This window comes from Dasypus novemcinctus, chromosome 8, assembly GCF_030445035.2.
Source record: "Dasypus novemcinctus isolate mDasNov1 chromosome 8, mDasNov1.1.hap2, whole genome shotgun sequence".
Lineage (NCBI taxonomy): Eukaryota > Metazoa > Chordata > Mammalia > Cingulata > Dasypodidae > Dasypus > Dasypus novemcinctus.
This window is the reverse complement of record NC_080680.1, coordinates 38,746,038-38,766,353: the sequence shown is the minus strand read 5'-3', so window position 1 is coordinate 38,766,353 and position 20,316 is coordinate 38,746,038. Positions and strand designations below refer to the sequence as shown.

The window sequence follows — 20,316 nt, the reverse complement described above, 5'->3', positions numbered from 1 at the left end:
ACGAAAGTAATTTTTTAGACCCTGATGCTGATTTCAAAACCTCTATATTTCTATGTGCCTGGCAAATAGAATGTACTCAATAAATAGTGAATGAATGAATAGAAAAACTTGAGACAGACCTACTTTTGTTCAAACTCTTTTTTCTGAATTGTTTGATAATTGATCAAATCTAAATTTAAAATGTTAATTACGAGCCTTTGAAATATGCTTCATCCCTGTTATATGCCCTATTTGTTAATGTAGCATTAATATAACTTTAATTCACAGCTTCTTCTTAGTTGGTTCTTATTGATTAAAGAAGCACACTGCTTTCTGATTATTGTTTACACCAATTACAAGAAGTAGTATTCAATTACTCCTTTATTTAGATGATGTAAGGAGTGACCCTTAAATACTGAGACAGTGGTTTGCTAACTCCATCCTGAGCGCTCTAGGAAGACTAGGTCACTGGGGGTTGAAGTTCCCATTTTATTGTATTCATTTTTGATCATAAAACATTCATTCTACAGTAGAGTGCAAGTTAATAAATATTAATGTTATGTTGAAAGAGGCTTGGCAGAAAGTTTTTCTCCTGTTTTTCAAGTGGCCCTGCATATGCTTTTGGACAAAAGAAAATGCTTTTGATTACCATCCTGCTCCCTCTCTTCTAACAGAGCTCCCCCAGTGCTCCGTGCTAGGGAGGGAGGAAGACCCCAAAACAGTTCTGAGAGGAGAGACACAGTGGGTTTTGGGGAGATTGAGATATGTGTGGTGTTGCACCCCAGATATTTGGGCTGACTGACACAGTATCCCACATTTTGAATTCCTGAGAACCTAATTAAAGACTTCAGCAGGAGTGAATTTTCAAATGAATAAAGGAATGAAAAAGATTTGAAGCCAAGCTGATGTACTCGCCACAGTCTGAGAATGATGGAACATAATAAAATCCATAGACTATTGTCTGTACATCTACCTCCTTCTACCACTGATTCTAAGATGCATTGATGCTTTAGTCTTTTGAGTTTGCCTTTTTTTTTTTTCTTATGAAACATGGCTTAACAGCTTTTGGGAATATTGTACATCTGCATTAGTCATGGCAAGAGGGTCACATTTACAGTATCACTCATGAATTTTAATTTCTTCATCTTACAGGTCCCCATTCCTTCTGATCTTCTATGACAGATGAGTTAAATGTGATCATATTTTGGCAGAGAGTTTGCCTGCTGAATAATAAGGGCTATAAACCTGAGAAATAAGTAAAATGTCCTAATTTATTTTTCAGGTATCATTAAAGGAAGATGTATAGAATCCTAAAACAATCCTGATCATTTGAGCCACAGAAATCTGTTTGAATCCTTGCTCTACCAATGGCTTTGGGACTAATTTTTTTTTAATCTGTAAAAGGTTTTAATGATAAAACCACTTACCTCATGGGAATCAAATGAGATTATATGTAGAAAGGGCTGGGTAATCATTAAATGTTCATTTCTTCTCCAGCTCTACTTTATTTTACCAACTATAAACTGATTTGCCAGTTGCAAACTAGTGAGTGAAATGAAACGATAGGAGACTAATCATTGACTTTTGTTTGAAAGAAGAGATTTAAACCAATCAATGTGAGTAAAGGGAAAAAGCAATCAGCAATCAGTTGGCAGAATATGCTGTGAATTTTTCTTTGCCAATTCTTTCTAAGCATCTAAGAGAGAGGTGCTCTGAATTATTTGTTGATGAACTGCAAAGTTGGAAATAACTTCCTGAATAGTTCAGAGGAAGGCCTTTGGTCTAAGTCACCTACAAAATCCACTTAATATTCTTCATAGCACACATACCAGCAGTCTATTTTCATTTGGGTTATAATTTGCATATATACAAAAGATTTGCTGATCTTGCTGTTGGGTTTTCCAAATAGAAAAAATAATATATTTTTATCATGTGACTACAAATGAATTTTTCCCTTTGAAAAATGCAGCCTCTTTCATTTTTAAAAACTCAGAAAAAGAGGGCAACTTTATATGAATTATATATACACAGGCACACAAACACATGCATATGTGGGAATGTGTAGTAAATAAGAAAAATATGAGACATGTTCATAAATTCTAGTTATATTGGATACTCTAGCATATTTTTCAACCAGGTTTTCTCAAGAGAATTAAGTGCTAATAGCCTATGGCATCCACTGCAGGTAATGGATTACTGTGTCCCTGAACATCTATCCTGGTTAGCTGTCACCCTTGGGAGAATTGAGAAAATAGCCACTCAAGTTATTTCTGTGTATCCTAGATCAGAGAAGGAGTATAGGTTGGGGTTATGGTGGCTGAGAGGACTTCAGATAGAGTGACCTTTCACTATTGGTAAAGAGCATAGTGTCTATACATGGAAGGGGAATTGGTTTAGTAGTGGATTTTCAACACTATTCTCCAGCCATCAGGGACCAGACTACCTTAAGATAGTGATATTTTGCCTCCCTTTCTTGTCTCTCAAATGTAAAAGAGAGAATTCTTCACTCATTAATCCATTGTACACACTTAGGACTGGTTCATTGGTAAAATTCTGGGTCAAGTCTGCTATACAACCTGGCTCTGAAATACAGAGTGTGAAATGAAATGGAAATGTGAGAACCTGTACAGAAGGCACTAGTGCAGTCTTCATCATTACCAGGAGGTGAGTGATCCAGAGACACTGGAAAAACGAAGCCTCGTGCATGTTGCTGTGTCAGACTGTTGTATTTACCTTCCCTGGATGGGCTTAAATGAGTCATTTGGAAACTGACAGATGATACCTGCTAGTTGTTTTCATGCATGGTCTGATCTCACCCAGGAATACTTAGTAGAAGTCAGGAGATGTGGGTTCTAATTCTAGTTCCTCTGGTCACCAATTTGCAAACTTGGGCAAGTTTCTGAATTCATTCATTCATTCATGTGGTAAGCATTGTGCTGGGTCGAGGAGGTACAAAAGCTAACATCTAGCTTGATAATAGCTCATAATAAACATGCAAAATATGATTCTTGAAAGAAACTTTCTGGACCACAGTTTTCTCATCTATAAAGTAGAAGGACTTGATTGCAATTTCTAAGCTTTCTATCTCTAAAATGGAGTCTGAACAGCCTATGCTAAAAAGTACATTTGCCCTTTCCAAGGACAATAACCTTCCTTGTATGCAGGTTTCACAAAAAGTAGTTCTCTGGTATACTGGGTATCTTTCATCTTACGGTGCTTTCCACAGTACAAGGGCAGTTTGGTCACCTGGAGCTCCTTTTCTAAACAGAAGTGAATGGGACTGAAGTCAGGTTTTTGATCCATCAATCACAGGCCCTCAGCCGTCTCAGATCTCTTTCCCTCCTGAGCTGTGTAGCAACATGCCACAAGCAAGTAGCAGAGTAGGGAATGCCACTGCCCAGAGTCACTCTTTCCCTCCTATTATTACTATCATTTTAACATAGGCAGGACGAAATTTAGCATTCACTGACTACCTACTGTATGCCAGGCACTGTGATAGACACTCTCACATGGATTAATTCATTTCATACTTATTTTACAGGCAAAAGTATAGAAGCCCAGAGAAGTGATGTGTTTTGGCCAAGTTGGTCCTACTAATCACATTCTTTCATCTAGACCAGATGTGGATGTTCAGATTTTAAATTCCATTACAGGCTAGGAAACATTAGGAGACAAGACAGAGGATCCAGTCTTTTTATAAAGGAGAATAGGGTTGGTTTTGCTGCTGGACATTTTCATCATTGGCTCAGCTGGACATTAACATCCTTTACTCTGACAGCTGATCAGATTATTTGCAGATGAGTCATCCAAAACTGAATGTATACAAATGTCAGGAAAGGAGGCAGCAGGGAGGAAAATGGGGTTTGAGCTTTGGAGAAAAAGAAACAAAAGGAGTGGCAATGTTCTCTTGGGATCAGGCATCCATTTCTAAGAGGGGTGAGGCACTTGTTGAGATACCGCTGAGAAATGGGAAGCAATGTCTGCATCTGGAATAAAGAAGTACGGGGACTGAGAGAATGAAATGGAGAAACAGGCTCTGTGTGTCCTCATAATCATAGAGAGTCTGGAGCCAGCAGAGACCCTGCCTTGTTATTTCCTATTCAGGCAGCTCAGTTGTAAGTCTAGGTGTAAAGCAGGGTCACAATCCAAATAAGAAACCAGTGAACCCAGGGATCCATCTTCAAAGAGTGCCCAGATAGTTTAGCTGTGTCACTCCCATTAAAATCCACGGGAGGAATAATTACATCCTTCTGCAGCACTTTGAAAATGTGTCCCTCAGCTCATGTACTGCAGAGTGATCCACAGTCCTCATTCCATGATTTCTACTCAAATAGACCCACCTCCCTTTGCCTTGTCCTGAAAGGAACCATGTTCCATTCAGCCACAGGGTCTACTGGCAGCGAGAAAAGGCACTTGAGTTCTGAAAGGGGTCCCCTGCTTTGGAAATCAACACATATCAGTGTGGTGATTTTAAAACAGGTTCAAATTCTTTGAAAGCCTTTCCCTTAGATTGGGCTGGACTTAGTGACTAGTTTCAAAAGGATGAAATAAAACAAGTGGTGGAGTGTGCCTTTCAAGACTAGTTCCTAAAAAGCTTCCTCCTTTCCCTCTTTCAAATCACTTACTCCAGTGCGGGTGGGGGGTAAGCCTGCAGGTATGTCATGAAGACAATAAAGCAGCTCTATAGAGAGGTCCACATGGGGAGGAACTTAGCAACAACCAGCAAGGAGCTGAGACCTCCTACCACCAGATGTGTAATAAGACCATCTTGAAAGAGGCTCCTGTAGCTCCAGCTGAGCCTCCAGGTGACAGTAGCCCTAGGCGACATCTTGACAGTGACTTCTTGAGAGACTTCAAGCCCAAACCACCCAGATAAGCCACCCCGACCCACAGAAACTGTGAGATAATACATGCTGTTTTACCACTCCCTTTGGGGGTAATTTGATAGCTAATTAGATAGATACAATTAGATACAATAGACAACTAATCCAATAGAGTATTATTGTCTTCTTTAAGACCTCAGAATGAATCCTCTCCCCTGTATGCAGTTGATGCATAAAAATATAATTCCTGCTGGGTCCTCTGTACTGCCCAGCATACTTTCCTAGGCTGTAATCAGTTCTGTTTGCTGTTCTCCATCAGGCCTATAACTAATATCTTTCACATTCCTCACACCTCTGACTGTAGCACCATCCCTCTTCATTTGGCAGATGATCTGACTTGTGTGTCTATACACTTGCCAGTTAGTGAACCTTAGCCTCTGAGTCTCCATCTGTAAATTGAGATTAATTATAACCACCTCATTGGGGGTTTTGAGGATTAAATGAGATATAAAGTTCATAGAACAGTACACGCATGAACTCTGAATAAGTGATAGTTATTACTACCGAGAAGCAATATTGCATACTAGGTAGGGATATGGTCTTGGGAGCTAATGTCCTAGCTTTCACTTACATCTACATCCTTTACTAGTCATGTAACGCTGGACAAGTTACTTAACTTTCTGTGTTTAGTTTCCTTACCAGTAAAATAAGGTGATGATAGTGGCAGTATTAAAATAAACACTTATGAGTGCCAATGTAAGAAGTAAGTGAGTTAGCATTTGTAAAAGGGCTTAAAGGGTGCTGACAGTAAGCTCTACAAGTACTGTCTGATTTATTATTATTTCAGAGATAAATGATAAACCTCCAGGTTGAAACTCATTCAACTTGTTGCCACCAACCCTCTGCATGCACATACTTTCTTTTTCTCCTTCAGTTATAAGGGTGTAGGTGGTTGATCTCTCCCCCTCAGTTTCGGACTCCCTCAGCTCAGGGCTCCTCCAGGATTTCATCAAACATCTTCCCTCTCTCCCAATCTCTCTTGCCACCATCAATGCATAAACAAACTCAAGTCTCTCTCTTCCATCTTGAAAGAAAAAAAATTGTTCAAACTCTGGTTTCTTTCTCTTATCCATATCTTTTCTCTGTTTCAAAGCCCAACATCTTAAAAAGCTGTAGCTACTTGCTGTCTTCATTTCTTTACCTCTTTCTCCTTCCTCAACCCAAACCCATTGATATGTGGCTTGCTCCTTCATCTTTCATTGAAACTGCTTTGATCAATGGTGCCAATAATATCTTTCTTGATAAATTTGATGGACACTAAAAAGTCCTTACCTTTCTCATCCTCTTGAAAAAATTTGCCATTACCTTTCTTTAAAATATTTTTTTTTTTATTTTAAAAGAATCTTTAGATTACATAAATGTTATATAAAAATTCTGGGGATTCCCATACCCCCCCATCCGCACACTTCTTACATTAACAACATCCTTCATTAGTATTTGCCCTTGCCTTTCACTCCATCCTTTTGAAACACACTCTTTCCTTGGCTTCCAAAAACTGATTCTCTGGTTGTGCTCCCACCTCTCTGACATTACACTCTCCCTTGATGATCTCATCTACAATAGCTTTAATTACCACCTATTTGCAGATGCTTTCCAAATCTAAGTCTATAACTCTGATCTCACTCCTGAGCTCCAGACTCTTATACTCACTGGCCTGCTGGACTGTTGCACATGGATATCTCAAAGGAACTTCAAAACTGACATGTCCAAATCCCAAACACACCACTGTCTTCAACAAATTTGTGCCCTCCCACATAAGTGAATGTGACAAATGCCTGGGCATTTAACCCAGAACCTGAGTGTAGTCCAGGCTCAGCTAGCATTCACTCCCTCCTGAATAACTGTAACAGATTTGGGCGGGTCTCCTTGTCTACTCCATTTTCTTTCTCAATTCTGGATACATCTTAGCTAATCTAGTCATAGAAATCCAGTGAACCCCATATATAAACCACTATTGGGTAGCTTTCTGGGTTTACAATATGAAGTCATATTTGACTGGCCTCAGAAATCAGTGACAAATGTGCTGAGTTGATAATTACATCAGAATTAGTAGTCAACTTTTTTCTTGGCTTGAAATATAAAGATTGAATCAAAAGAATACTTTTCAATTAATTCATTCCTAAATGCTATCAAATTCTGAGAAGAAATCCCTAGCATAGAAAAAGTTGAAGCTAACATTGAATCTAAAGATAATTTAATAACACATAAGATGATATGTTAGAAATATCCCGAATAAAATTTTCATCCACAAGTTAAAATGAAAACGGCTCTTTCTTGTGATCATGGCTGGGTTTTTAGCTTGGCATTTGTCTTGTTAATTTGGGTTCAGGAAAAGATAAATTACAAAGGCTTCAGAAATTGTTCAGTTACTTGAAACAATTTTGGTCAGATTGTTTTCTAAGTAAGGAATTTTAATCTAAAATGTATTACATGAAAATATAGTTCATTGGAAATTCTTTCTTGACTTTATACTGGTGGTATTTCCATAATCATCTATCCATGTAGAGATCCTCTAGGGACAGAGAAAAGGGCTTCTGGTCACTCACTGAGTCCATTTTCAGGTTCAATTTACAGGTATAAGATATATGCCAATATTTCAACTGACAATAAAAACATAATATCATTACTTTTTAAAAATTTCTTACCTTACTTGACATTTTACAAGATAAGAATTTGGGCTTTGGAGACAGTTGGGTCTGGGTTCTAGTATTTGTTTAGTTTCCCCTATAAAATAGGTATAATACATACCTCATAAGGCTAATTAATACATGCATCAGACTAAATGTAAAGTTATTTTTATATATTAACATATTCTTATAAAAGTATACTTAATATACTCATAGAAGTCTCATGAAAGTAAATAAAACAGAGAAAGTGTTTTTGTAGTCCACTTATATATGAAGAAATCAAATCTTATAGAGTTTAAATAACCTGTTAATTCTTCAATTCATGGAAATATTACATTAGAGGTTACCAAGAAACAAAGGAAATGAACAAATCAATCCATGTTTTTAAGGAGTTTATGATTAAATTGGAGAAGAAGACAGTTGTGGGAAAATTACTATCAGATATAAATGTTACAGGTAGAGTGAGTTAGGGAAGATGTCTTGGTAGAAATGAACCTGAAATCAAATTTGTTGGAAGTGTAGGCTCATGGGTTGTAAAGGAAATGGAGAGTAGGAATAAGAAGAAATCACAGGGGTGGGTTTAACCTCAATAGCAGAAGCAATATGTTTTCATTCTAAGTGACAGGTCAAAATGATTATGATCTCAGACTTCATAGGCTTACCTCTCCCCAAAGTCAGTTTTTTTGATCTATTAATTGAGAAAAGGGATTGATTAAACAGAGTGGAAGTTATTTACATTTAAAGCAACAATTTATCATCTTCCATAGGGTTTAGAGAAAGATCTACTCTTATTCCTCACTGCTTTGCCCCTTACACCGACTTGCTGAACTTCACCATTCACTTCTCACTTTGAGTTGAGATATAAAAGTTTTATGTTTAAATGCTTGGTTAAAAAAAGACCCCACTATAGTCACTATCATATAATTTATCTTGGGGATATGAGTAGAAATGAAGTTGTGGTAAATCTGTGAACTGATAAGATCGTTCATTATATTTTTTTCATAGCATTTACTTTCCAACTTGAATTTCATTTGCCCAATCCACCTTCATCAACATTTATTGAGCACCTACTAGGTGTGAGTGTCTAAGCTGGGCTCTGAGAATCCAAAGAAACATGTTCTGTTCTCAATAAACTTCTCTAGTTAAGAGATATGAATTGGAGGGAGGCAGAAAGCCAAGTCAAACTCATAAGATGACTGAGAAAAAGCAGTGTATAAAGCGAATGCTTCAAAATATCTTGGAGCTGAACCAAGGACAAGTCAGCTTTCGCTCTTTATGTTTTGAACTAGGTTTTCACCTTTATAGCACCATTCTAAAGGGATATTCTGGTTCTAAGATTAATAGCAACTGCTATATCTACTACTTCTACCAATAAAAAAAAGAATTCTAATAATACTTAGATATTCAGCTTCTAACAGTATTCATCTGAGATCCAGCCCTACAGTAACAAAATCATGTTTTCCATCAATCTGGAAACAAATCCACTGTAAGAAAATAACAGGCCTAAGAAATGCAGCTTTTATTTTAAGCTTGTATTTATTTCAAGAAAATTTCCTAGATTTCCCTTGACATTTATTTTGCACTACTTGTACATTATTCTGGAATGCAGACATAAATTAGACCAAGAATGCAACTTTTCTAATTTTCTCACATGACTGCATTTTGATAGAATTCTGAAGAGGTCAAGATATTTAATAATACATTAGGGTTTTGTTTCCCTTCTACCTAATGTCTGATACTAAAAAGGTTTATTTATTTTTGATGTTTATTATATGTCAGTTTGATTATATAAAATGGGAAAAAAGGATAGAAGACACTAAATTAAGCTAGCTATAAAAGTTGTTGTAACTACTTAGGATGCTTTCCCAACAACAGTTCTGCTTCAAAGATTTTAAGGAGTTTTTCACCAGCATTTTATTCAAGTACTTCTTTAATGGAAACCTAACATCAGACTATTTTTTAATATGCCACATTACCATATTGAACATGCATAAAATCTATCCCAAATGATGTCATAAATCCCATACACCCAAACTAGCACCTTTGCTCCAAATAAATTACAGCTTGAAAAACGAACTATATTGTCACACAAAAGAAATTCTATGTGTACTCCAAATCCCCAATTTTAAGGGAAAAATGTACCAGCATGGTCAAAATTCAATAGATCTTGTTCAAAGTTAGGCAGGTTAGTATAGTGAAAGGGGGAATGCAGCTGAGGCCCAGCAGACAACTTGGCTGACAGACAACATGGCCGTGAGACCCAGCCTGGAAACCTCTTGAGGGATCCCAGGAGACTCTGGCCATGAGAATCCTGTTTGGAATGAGAATCCCATTTGGGGTCAAGGGATAGCCCTGGATACCCTCAAAAGACCTCACCGTTGGCCCCCTGGGAGCTGACAGGTGGGGCAACCAACCAGTACAGTAAGCAACTGGGACCCCACCCCCAACATTATGAAGCGGAAGAGGAAAGACAGACCCACTGTTCATGCCTCTCGTTTTCTTGTTTCTTAATAAACTCTTTGCTTCCTGGGCTACGGTCTGACAGGTCCTTAAATTCTTTTATGGGACATAAGCCAGGAATCTAGATGCCAAGAACCCAGAGCTTTCCAATAACACAAGTTTAACTGAAAAAGTCAAACACAACTATGTCTCCTGTACTCTATAACCTACCATTTCCATTTCTTTTTCCCGATGATCTCTGTGCCTGTTCACCTGGTTCTCTGCAAGCCATCGTTGGACTTTATTAGACATCTAGGAGAAGGATGCTGAATGCGCAGATTTAACTGAACATGAGTGGGTTTTTCTACCGCCTACACTGGGGCCAAGAATGTTTTAATTGGGAAGTCAGATGATGCCGCTAAGTCCACTGGGACTGAGTAATTGAGAAAAATAAAAGGAGAGGTTAAAAAAAGCCATGAAAGGAAGTGAAAACAGAAAAAGTTGGAACTGCAGGGATAAAAATGAGTGGCTCATTTGATTTTAGCCCTCTGGGAACTGATTCAGTTTCTTTTCATAAGCATAGACAACTATGTCATGGGACATAAAGCTGTATTTTTAAAGCTGTAGGTTGTGGCCCATGAAGGAATGGTGAAATGCACTTAGTGGGTCACAAGAGGTACATTTTAGAGTGCATTGCATTTAGTAAGATAAGTATCATTTGGACTACTTTTGTTTCAATTTAATAAATATATGTATTTATGTATATTTGTGTTTTCTGGGTCATGATGTAAAATTTAATTTTTACTAAGAGTTGCAGCCAAAATACGTTTGAAAATTACTGTGGAAAGAATATATTTTTAAATCCTTTCCCCTTTGATTATCCCCATTGCAGAAAATTTGAAAATGAAGAAAAGTACAGGCAAAAAAATATTCATTACCCTAATTTCAGCATCAGAGATAAACACTGTTAACATTTTGGCTTTTTTTCCTCTACTATTTATACACACACATATACACACATATACATGCATATCTACACATGTACATATATACATATATACTCTATTGCATGTATAATTTGATATTTTTGCCTTTCTATATTGAGCTTTTTGCTTTTCTGCTTTTTTTTTTTTTTTTGCTTTTTGTCCTGCTCTTTGTTTTCTCTCCTATGCACGCCTGAATCTGAATTAAACATAGGTGGGCCAGCTATTCTGTTAATTCTTTTATCTGGGCTTCAGATTTTTTGCCTATTTGAAGATGGATGTTTATGCCAGCATGAAGGAAAAGTAATGAATTCACGAAGTTTCCATTCATTATATTTTGAACAAATCAGGATAATTACACAAGCCTTCCATTTCAAATCAAGGAGTCATGTTCATTTAAACTTCCATTTGGCCATAGGTCTAATTGTATGGTAAAACATCTAATGTAACTTAAAGATATTTTTTTAGCCATTTGGATTACAAATAACAGAATAATAAGTCCCAACTTTTCCAATTTCCATGTTCTCTTACCAAACAGTATAAAAAAGCTTGCATGTGATACAATACTTAAAAATGAAAATGAAAAGTCAGATGTTTTCAGACATACAACTACTTGGCATCATGGACTCACTATCACTCTATTTTACTGTTTATTTTCCCTATTAGGTTTTCATTTACAAAATGCTACAAAAATTAGGCTTTGGGTAAATTAAATATAAAATTTAGAATCTATTGCATTGTCCAATAAAATGATTTCTATGAGGCAAAGGTACAGAAAATGGGTTTTTGGGTGTTTACTAACAAAGTAAATCCTAGCTAGTTTTCTTTCTTTCTTTTTTCTTTTTTCCTTCCTTCAAGAATCTTTCTGCAGTCATATAGGATTATCAAAACAAACAAATAAAATGACACAAAAAATGTTGTAGTCCAGCATTCTCTGCAAATACTTAGGCAACTGAAGTGATTATTTGGTTATTTTCTCTGGATAAAGAGATAATCAGCTTCCATTTACCTAGAGTTCATCTTCACAAGAAAGTTCCAAAAGAGTCCCCTCCCCCCACATAAAATTGAATAATGATAACTCAGGTTTACAATAGAAATCCTGAAGCTATGAACATTTCCAAGTAACTTCTGGGTCATCACAACATTTTTAATCATTAACTCATTTGTTAATAAAATGCAACATTAAATGCTTTTGGTGTTGAGGATATTTTAGGATATTTGAATTCTTTAAAAATACATATTTGTTTTATTTCACAAACATACATTTAAGAGCCTACTTGGAGTGTAAGGCAAGTATTTCCCAATATATTCTGGGTAAATTAGCATTTCTATATGTAATTTGATAGCACTGATATGAACACTTTTTAGCACTCAAAAATAAAGGTTGTAGAGGATCTAAAGAGTGTTTGTTTATTGCTTGTTCTTCATAACATTTGATTTTTTAATTCAACTTATTTTGCATTGCATTTTAAAAATTCCATATATTACATAGCATTGCATTGCAACAGACTAGAAGAGCAGTTTAAAACCAGTTAGTGATCGACCTATTTTGATTTTTCTCCTGTTCATTTTTTTTTGGCTCAGACAGAAATCATGGCACTTGAAAAAAAAACTTCTTAGCACATTTGTAATCCACTCTGACAGACTTGATTAGAAGGGAGGGCTGTAGTGATCTGAATCAGAGAAGCTATGATAAATAATTAATTCTAAAATTGTTGGGAGGAAAAGCAAATAAAATATGGCAATCTGTTACAGCTGAATTACTGTACAACTGCAATTCATATCAATATAATTTTGAGAAGTGTTCTATAAGGGGAAAAGTCAGTAGGAGAGAATAAGCCTTTAAGGGAGGCTGGAAATGATGTTTCTGGTTTAAAAAAAAAAAAAGGAAGAAAACCCTGGAAAGAACAGAAATAAGAGTGACTCAGGAAAAAAATGGGATAAAGTTGGATTCTTGGCAAAATCATTGATTGATGAGTGTGTGACTCTGGATGTCAGAGTATGAAATAGGCAGGTACCCTGCTGACTTTGGTGAAGTACTTGTGAGGAGCTCCAGAAGGGAAACAAAGGACCCAGCTGTGCTCACTACCCACCCAGGCTTTCAGTGAATGAATGGTCTACCAGGGATACCAGGGAAGCTACAGTCTTGAATGAAAAGAATCTCTACCTCTGCAGCTCTCCTTAGCTAAGTGAAGAGTACTCAAATAATAAAGAAGCTAGAACTCTGGGGGCAGGGTTAAGAGACCTCCCAGTTTAATGTACCAGCCAATGAGTTTTCCTTGCTATATATGACATGCTGTGTTAATTAATTTTAATGTAACTATGCCAAAAGCCCTGGGAAGATTTGATAGCCGTGGAAAGACCATTATTTGATTCAAACTGAAAAGGGTAGTTGGTAAGTCTTACTTTTGATGTTTCTTGATCATAAGAATTCACACGGAGTTTACATAGGTAGACTTTGAAAATAAGTAGTCTCTCAATAAAGTGCTCCTAACAGGAGTTCCAGTTTGGAAGGTGGGGACTAAGCGAGTATGATAATATGCATATTTTGGATACTAATTTTTATTTTATTCCTCATGTATCCCCTCTGAGAGAAAATAGTCCCTCAAAGACAATCTCGTGAAGGGGCAGCCCCCAGGACTTACATCTCTCCCGATCAGGTCCTCCTGGTTTTCCACAATCCCCCAGGGGGCGATGCCTATGGTACATATCTTCCCCCGAGATTTAGATGCATGGTCCTTCAAGGCATCGCCAACATGACGAATGACACCTAAGAGGAAAAAGAGAATGAATCTTCTCTATCAAAGCAATTACCTTTCCAGTGCTTTAAAGGAAATTGTGGTCACTGTCTCTCTGAAGGTGAAATCCATCGACTATAACATTTTGACGCATTTCTAAAGGAAATTGTGGTCACTGTCTCTCTGAAGGTGAAATCCATCGACTATAACATTTTGACGCATTTCTATACAGATAACTTAAATTTAGGAGAACACGCAAACTTGTTGTTTAATGCCAGGTAAGTTTGCCAGACTTGTGTGTGAGCACTAGCAATGCATTTCCTATTCTACTTTATATGGAGGGAAAAATGAAAAGCATCCAAAATGTATGCAAAAACAATAATAAAAAATTTTTAAATGTAGATACTCTTTTTTTCTTGCATTATCAGCATAGTGAATTGCTAGCATGTCTAAGAATTAAGACCTTGACTCTATCCTGTAAAAAGCATCATATATATTAAATTTATATCATAGTTTGTGGAAAGGTTGAGGTCATTTGAAAAGAGTAGTTATTTACCTAAGATTTCGTGAACCTTAATTTCATCTTCCTATTTATGGACACATAATGTGGAGAATCTTCTTCTAAGGAAAAATTTAGCATATTCTGTGGAAAATTTATGTTAAAATTGTATACATGCATTTTTTATCTTCATTCTCCTAATTGACATCCTCTTCTGCTATCATAACCTTCCCCATCACAGTGTAAAAAGCGAGAAAGCGGTTTACACGATGATCCCTCTCACCTCTCTCACAAGCTATTTAAAGGAGATGCAATTTCTAACCTTTTAATCTCCCTCTCAAATGATCATTTTTGGGGAAGAGTTATAACATATAATCTTTAAAACATGACATTTCTTCTTGTCAAAATTCTACCTATTCCTCAAGGAAAACTTCTCATGTACTGTCATCTCCACATGAAAGCTCAGTTGTATTTGATTCCTTATTTGAGCAAGATTTCAGTTTGTATACCTGGAATAACTCAATACATCACCTAACATATTCTGCCAAGACTCATAGTAATAATCGTGAGGATGTCTCCTCTAATAGTAAAACTCTATGAGAGGAAGGTTAGGGGATTGGTGTTCTACTCGCCTTCAGAGGCTAACATAGAGGAAGGGCTCAAAACTGTGCCCTGAACTCATTAAGCACACAATCATGGGAGAGGACTACAGGTAGTAAAAAAATCAATTCTGATATAGTCATAACCAAATGGAAAGATCCTCCTTTAAAAAAATCCAATAAAATACTACAGCTGGGAAGTGGATTTGGCTCTACTGATAGAGCATCCACCTACCACATGGGAGGTCCAGGGTTCAAACCCAGGACCTCCTGACCCATGTGGTGAGCTGGCCCATGCACAGCACTGATAACACGCAAGGAGTGCTGTGCCATGCAGGGGTGTCCCCCATGTAGGGAAGCCCCACATGCAAGGAGTGCACCCCATAAGGAGAGCCACCACATGCGAAAAAAAGTGCAGCCTGACTGGGAGTAGCACTGCACACATGGAGAGCTGACGCAGCAAGATGATGCAACAAAGAGACACAGATTCCCTGTACCACTGACAAGAATAAAAGTGGACACAGAAGAACACACAGCAAATGGACACAGAGAGCAGAAAACTGGGGCGGGGGGCGGTGAGGGGAAGGGGAGAGAAATAAATAAATACATAAATAAAAAAAAAACAAAAACAAAACTACAACTGACTGCTAACCCATGTAAAACTATGCTTGGAGTATTGGGAAGAAAAACAATTTCACTGACTCATTTATCTATTGGTCTTTTAAGTGAGAGGACTAGTAAAGAAAAAATAAAAACAAGAGTAAAGCTGTGTATTGGTGTTAAATTATTTCCTATTTATTTTGCAAAGCTCCTGTCAGGGCAGTCTCACTTCATGGCATGCCCCTCAGACGGCCAAGACTCGACCATCATCTTTTTCCTCTCCTGAGCGTCCCACCGATAGAGCCTCCCTTTAGGTATTGGAGTGAACACTAAAGCCCAGAGTAAGGCAGAGACGAACTCTTTGGTCAAGAGAATTGATGTTGTAAATTCCTCTTTGATTTTGGACATATTTCCTAAAAGAGGAAAAATAATAAACAATGCCCAAAGTTCCTACAAATAGAAGATGGGTGAGAATTCTTTGGAACCTTTAGTTATTTCAGTAAGTCCCTATAGAAGGTACAAGTTATGACAGGAAAGCAATAGACTGAATAAACATAGGCAAGGGATGCCTACCTAAGCTGTGGGTGGACCTTGGAGCCTAAACCCTGAACAGTCATTGGAATAAAATTGCTTTGTAGATAGTTGAGTATTACAATATAAACAGTAAAGAGCTGACTGAGCAGCCCATTCTCAGATCATGTCCGTTTTCAGACCACATCAGAATTTCACATAATAGTGTGGAATGTGGGTGCTCTGCAGAGATCCCTGCTGACATGCGCCTGCAGAGTGAGAGCTGAATGTTCACAAATTCTGGGTATTTAGGAGAATCTGAGTGTATATCTCGCTCAAACACCATCAAAGCTACAAACAAACATACAAAAAATTAAAGAACATTGTCCAAAACACAAACTTTCTAGCTGGTCCAGGATTACATTCAGAATGCCCCACTAACTTCAAATGTGTCCACACATACAGACTGTGAGCTTTGTAACAGGCTTGAATTGACTTACTGCAGTATTATTTGCGCACTTCCATTTGGCAGTTCTGACTCAGGCTGGGGCAATATGTCACAAAAATTTACAGGCATACATTCCATTAGCTGTTACACTTTAATCATGTTCTGCAGAGAAGCACTTAACTGTAAGCGGGCTTCTAAGAATTGATTTGACAGCCTGCCTGTATCACAATATAGAAACTCATTTGGCAAGTAGAAAAATCTGTTTGGAATTCATAGTGGGGCGTGTCTTCCATTGGTGCAGGGATGATTTAATAAAATCTTAAATAATAACACTGTAATACCCCTGACTTTGCTGTAATGATTTATGTCCCAGATGGAAATGGCATCGTAAAGAAATTAAAGCTATTTGGCACCAAACTTGGAATTGCCTAAAGAACAGAGATTCCATTTAAAGCAAAAGTTATTCCTTAAAAACTTACTGATTGCTAACATGGCAACTTGGGTGGTTGAAGATACCCTGTGAAATCCTGCTAGCACATTCACACATTCTGTATAGTCAACTACCAAGCATTCCAACCTGTTTCTTATATTTAAGTAGTTCTCCTCTGTTGGGAAATAAGTGTAGAGTCATTATTTAGGTAAATAGGGAACAGGAATCAGAGAGAAGAGCAATAACCAGAAAATGTGGGCACACAGGGGTGGGGGCTGTGGTGGAGAATATTAACCTTAGGAGAAAATGGAGAAAACTATCTTAGTCACCACATTCTCATGGCTTCTGTTGGCTTTCTCTGCCCAACTTCTAATTACCTGTGTTAACCCCTCCAGTGAATATCCATGCTCCGGTTGTCATGGCAGCTTTGATCAGACCTTTCCCGAAGACTTGCTTGAGTTTCGGCTGGAGTTCAAAGTTCTGCAGGCCTCCATGGACAGAGATGAGAAGCTTGGGAAGCTCCAGTTGCCATTCCTTGGTCATCAGGTGTAGGAGCAGATCAGGTTTTGTATCGAAGGACACTCGCACATACTAGAAGAAAGGCCATCGATTAGGTTAATAGGCAATGGCTGGTGAAGGTCGTTTACCTTCACTGATTGCTCTTATATGTATAGTTACTTTAAGAAAATGTCTCATGTAAAAATAGGTTTTTACAAAGGGTTAATCATTTGCTTTTCCAAATAAGCCTTCATTAGACAAAGGGATTCACCATTCTTAAAGGCTTTCTTGAAATTGTGAGTTACGAAAACTTTAAAATTACTTGATTTTCTGAAATGCAGGGCAAACACAACCTTACCTGGAATGAATTCTTTGTTCATTTTGTATATTTTATCAACTTTAACATTTTTGCAACAGTTTAAATGTTTCTACTATTTTCAACATAGATAATCCCTTTATACTAATTAGAACCAGATATAGCTGTTTCTGAAAGAGCCTACAATTCTACATAATGCAATGAAAATTTTATAATAAGGTAACAGCTGATTATATTTATTTAAATCTATAATAACTGCTCAACAATTATTTTATCTTTTAAAGAAGCTGAGTGGAAATAAGGCATGCCAATAATTCAGAATAATTGAAATATTAAAGTTTAAAGCAGATATCAATGTGTTACCAGTTCCAACAGGAAATAAAGTCATAAGTATATATAAATGAAACCTACAAACACACACAGTGATAAAAATCTGTATTAACATATAGATAGATATTCATTTAGGTCTCAATATAATTATACAAAGACTTCCATTTCTACTTGGAAACAACTGAAATCCTGGGCAAACATATTTGAAAGCCTTTTGAAATGCATTGTTGAGGTGGCATTAAAAAAAGTAATAGACTTCTAATCAAAGTGGAAACTGTTACCTCTGGTGGTAAGTGAGCACAAAAGCAGGCTTTGTCCTTAAAGGGCCTCTGCTAATCCCTGGACACCTGAAGAATCTGCTTTAATGGCTTTCAGCAGTCCCGGGGAGTTTAATAGGTACCCCACATAAAGCTGGGACTCTTTAAAGGGCTCTACCCTCAAGTATAAGGGTGAAAAAATAAATACATCTGACACACAGAAAAAGAATGCAAGGAAATTGCCTGTTTTGACTTTGGTTCGGGTGAATTGCAAACAATTTCTCCTTTGAGTTATTATAAACTCAGTGGGCCCTCACACAGGTTTTTGGTTCACATTTACACTATCAATGCAGTTTGAAAAATGCCAGAATATTTAATGTAAAATGGTTCTGGCTGGGTAACGCCCCCAGATAAGAGGTAGAAGCACATTCAGATCCTCAGTGGAGGAATGTATTGTCAATCCAGGTCTTAAATAATTTCCATAGAAAGATATGCTTTTCAGAGTAAAAAAAAAAAAAATACATCACCAAGTATACCAGAAATAAAATAGCAGAATGAGAACCAAGAGAAACAACAAGCAACAGATCAAGACCTTCAAAGGTATTGAAATAATCACAGAGTATAAAACAGTTATGTTCAAAAATACAAATAAGAAGATTGAATACATAAGCAAGGAACAAGAGATTATAGAATAGGGACCATATAGATTTGAAAATCAGTCAACTAGAACATCTAGAAATTAAAATTTAATAATTTAAATAAATAATTCAATGGGTAGGGAAGCAGCTGTGGCTCAATTGATTGGGCTCCCATCTACCATGTGGGAGACCCTGTGTTCGCTCACAGGGCCTCCTTGTGAAGGCCCGTGCTGGCGGAGAGCTAATGGCCTGTGTCCATGGAGAGCTGGACAGCAAGATGACACAACAAAGGGAGACAAGCAGACACAGAAGAACAGGTAGCAAATGGACACAGAGAGCAGACAGCAAGCAAGCTGCAAAGGGGGGGGGGCGGTTAAAAAAATTCAGTGGGTAAATTAAACTTCAGATCAGTCATATCACAGAAAGATTCAGAAGATTCAGTGATTCAACTGCAGCCTAGAGAGATAAAGAAATTGAAAACATAAAAGGAAAATGAAGAACATTGAGGAGACCATCAAGATTCTGGATTGAGAAAAAAAGAGAATGAGGAAGAGGAAACATCTGAAGAGATATTGTCCAGGAATTTCTCAGAATTGTTGAAAGTTAACAATCCTCAGATCCAGGAAACTAAATGAATCACAAGCAGGAAAAGTGAAAATGATATCCACTCATAGGCACATCACAGAGAACACACATACACACACACATATCACCGTTACACCGGGAAATAACAGAACATGAATTTCCTTAAAAAAAGTTAGAAAAACAAAAATGCCACATCACTTACAAAGTCAATCAGCCAAAGGTCCATTCCTCAACAGCAACCCTGCACACCACAAGTCAATATCTTTAATGTGCTGAGAGATGTTATCTAGAATTCTCTATCCAGCAAAAAGATCTTTCAAAAAATGAGAGCAAAAGATGAACATTTTCAGAACACCAAAACTGAAAAAGTTTTACCTCTTGCAGACCTCCCTGAGGGAAATTTTAAAGTATATATAGCAGGCAGAAGGAACGTGCTTCCAAATGGATGATCTGGGACTCAAGAAAGAGTGGTAAATAAAGGTATTAGGAAATATATGGTAAATCAAAAAGGTATTGGGGGAATGGATGTAGCTCAAGTGGTTGAGTGCCTGCTTCCCATGTCTGAGATGTTGGGTTCAATCCCTGGTACCTCCTGAAAACAACCAACCAACCAAACAAACAAACAACCAAACAAATAGAAAACCAACTCTCATTGGGAAGTGGATGAAGCTCAGTGGTTGAGTGCCTGCTTCCCATGTACGAGGTCCTAGGATCATTCATCAGGAGCTCCTTTAACAAAAAAAAGGCATTGGCTGTGTAATATAAAATGATAATAATGTTTAATTTATTATTAAATTAAAGAGATAGAACAAAAACACTTGATTATGAGAGTATATAAATTGGTGGGGGATAATCAAAGTTATAGCTTTCTAAGGTCTGTATGTTGTATGGGAGTGAAAAGATACTGATAATTTTAGAATTTGTAAAATAGTAAGACTAAAGTAGCATAACCACAGA

General features: G+C 37.2%; 1 protein-coding gene across 13 annotated transcripts in view; it reads right to left on the bottom strand.

Moving 5' to 3' along the window:
• TRPM3 (transient receptor potential cation channel subfamily M member 3) overlaps positions 1 to 20,316 on the bottom strand; it is a 915,440-nt gene that overhangs the window by 263,314 nt on the left and 631,810 nt on the right. For all 13 annotated transcript variants that reach the window (XM_058301681.2, XM_058301675.2, XM_058301676.2 and 10 more), the window contains 2 exons: positions 17,113 to 17,326; positions 13,557 to 13,681 (listed from right to left, as the gene is read on the bottom strand). In XM_058301681.2, coding sequence (XP_058157664.1) covers positions 13,557 to 13,681; positions 17,113 to 17,326 — 339 coding nt within the window. The remainder of the gene's footprint in view (positions 1 to 13,556; positions 13,682 to 17,112; positions 17,327 to 20,316) is intronic.